The sequence below is a fragment of the Aplysia californica genome, unplaced genomic scaffold, assembly GCF_000002075.1.
Source record: "Aplysia californica isolate F4 #8 unplaced genomic scaffold, AplCal3.0 scaffold00479, whole genome shotgun sequence".
Taxonomy (NCBI): domain Eukaryota; kingdom Metazoa; phylum Mollusca; class Gastropoda; order Aplysiida; family Aplysiidae; genus Aplysia; species Aplysia californica.
In genome coordinates this window covers 607,104-608,692 of record NW_004797749.1, presented here as the reverse complement: position 1 = coordinate 608,692, position 1,589 = coordinate 607,104, and the positions used below count along the sequence as shown (strand labels likewise).

General features: G+C 44.6%; 1 protein-coding gene across 1 annotated transcript in view; it reads left to right on the top strand.

Annotated features, from left to right (window-relative positions):
* Positions 1-859: 859 nt before the first annotated feature.
* Positions 860-1,589, top strand: part of LOC101851597 — a gene marked incomplete at its 5' end in the record, with an annotated part of 41,465 nt that continues 40,735 nt past the window's right edge. The window contains 1 exon segment of the mRNA XM_013086558.2: positions 860-1,212. Within this exon segment, the coding sequence (XP_012942012.1) occupies positions 860-1,212 (353 nt within the window).

Genomic DNA, 1,589 nt, shown 5'->3' with positions numbered 1-1,589 from the left:
AGAGAGAGAGACAGAGAGAGAGAGAGAGAGAGAGAGAGAGAGAGATAGAGAGAGAGAGAGAGAGAGAGAGACGGACAGAAAAACAGAGACACAGAGAGGAGGAATGGGGAGGATTACTAGCACATGTGCGTGTGTATTCCACCATGCTTAATTCCGGCTGGTTGTATTATGTGTATCTTTGAGCGCGTGTGAATGTGTTTGGCTATGAATTGGTATGCATGTTATAGTATGTGTAATGTGCCTTATCTAATAGATGACCTATACGCTGTCGTGGAGATGTTCCTTGGTTCGATAACCACCTGCTTTTGCCAAAATAGACCAGGGCAAATACTGAAAAGACGAAGATGCAGCATACCTATTTGCACACATTGTATGTGATCGTACCAAGGATATTAAAAATCAGCACTCTGTATTCTGGGGGGAATAAAACCAGGCACTCGGAAAGAAACAGGTACTTATTAAGAAAAACGATGCAGTGTTTTAATAAATACCCTATATTATTGCAAGAACAGCAGGGATACCATCACTACCACCACAAAAAACGACAACAACAGCAACATATAAATTACCGAGCTCCTGTTTGGTGTTCTCTCCGTCTCTTTGTAAGTACCATTTAATAATGTGTCCGATATAGCAATACATATTGTTTTATTGTGTATTATTTTCCCCAAGTCCAGCAAAGACAGTGGGGATGGGGGTGGAGCATTTTCTTTGTCTGATCGAAGGCTACATCCCACTCCACCTAAGATGGCCCTACTGGCAAGAGTAAAAGCTGCCAGCCTCCTAATAAATGATCGAACTTGTGCCAAAGGGAAACTTATATTATCAATTACCTTGAATCAATCATTATTTTCCTCAGCATTTACGGAGGGCCAGCTGAACACACAGGAGAATGCGGACGAGATGGCCCATAGCTTGGCCGTATCCTGGGACGTCATCACAAACACTCAGGAGGTCATGACGTACCAAGTGGAGGTAACGCTGAAAAACTGGGGCAAGACGCTCACTCTGAGTAGCGGCCCCTGGCAGATTTTCTTCGACAGCATCTTCATGATCGAGCCAGACCTTCTCGGGATTCGCGGGAACAAAGGGGCGGAGCTTCCAGGTCAAGATGTCAGGGTTACTCATGTGCAGGGAAGTCTTTTCTACTTTGAGCCAACGCAGAACTTCGCCGCCCTTCCTCCAGGTGGGATGAGGAAGATCAAATTCAAGGTACGCTGACTCCTTTCTCCAAAACAGCTGAAGGTCTTCTTTAGTTTTGCTTTCTTTGTTGTTGTTGTTGTTTTAGTTGCTCTTTAAATGTAGGCCTCGGTGTTTTACACCTTCATAGACACAATTTATATTCTTTAGGTGGAAGGCATCTGACCCTACCTGACAGGGCCAAACCTGGCTGAAAGGGATACAACTTTCCAGCAAAAAAAACAAGCGAGATACTCGATAAAAATTATCTGCATTCGGCCCGGAATAGAACTCAGGTCTCTTACGTGCGACAGCGAAGCGCCCAACCTCTATATCACAGACGCTGGTCACAACAGCTGTGTCTACCTCTGGCGTGTTTCAGTCCTGAGGAACGGTTGATTTATATATAT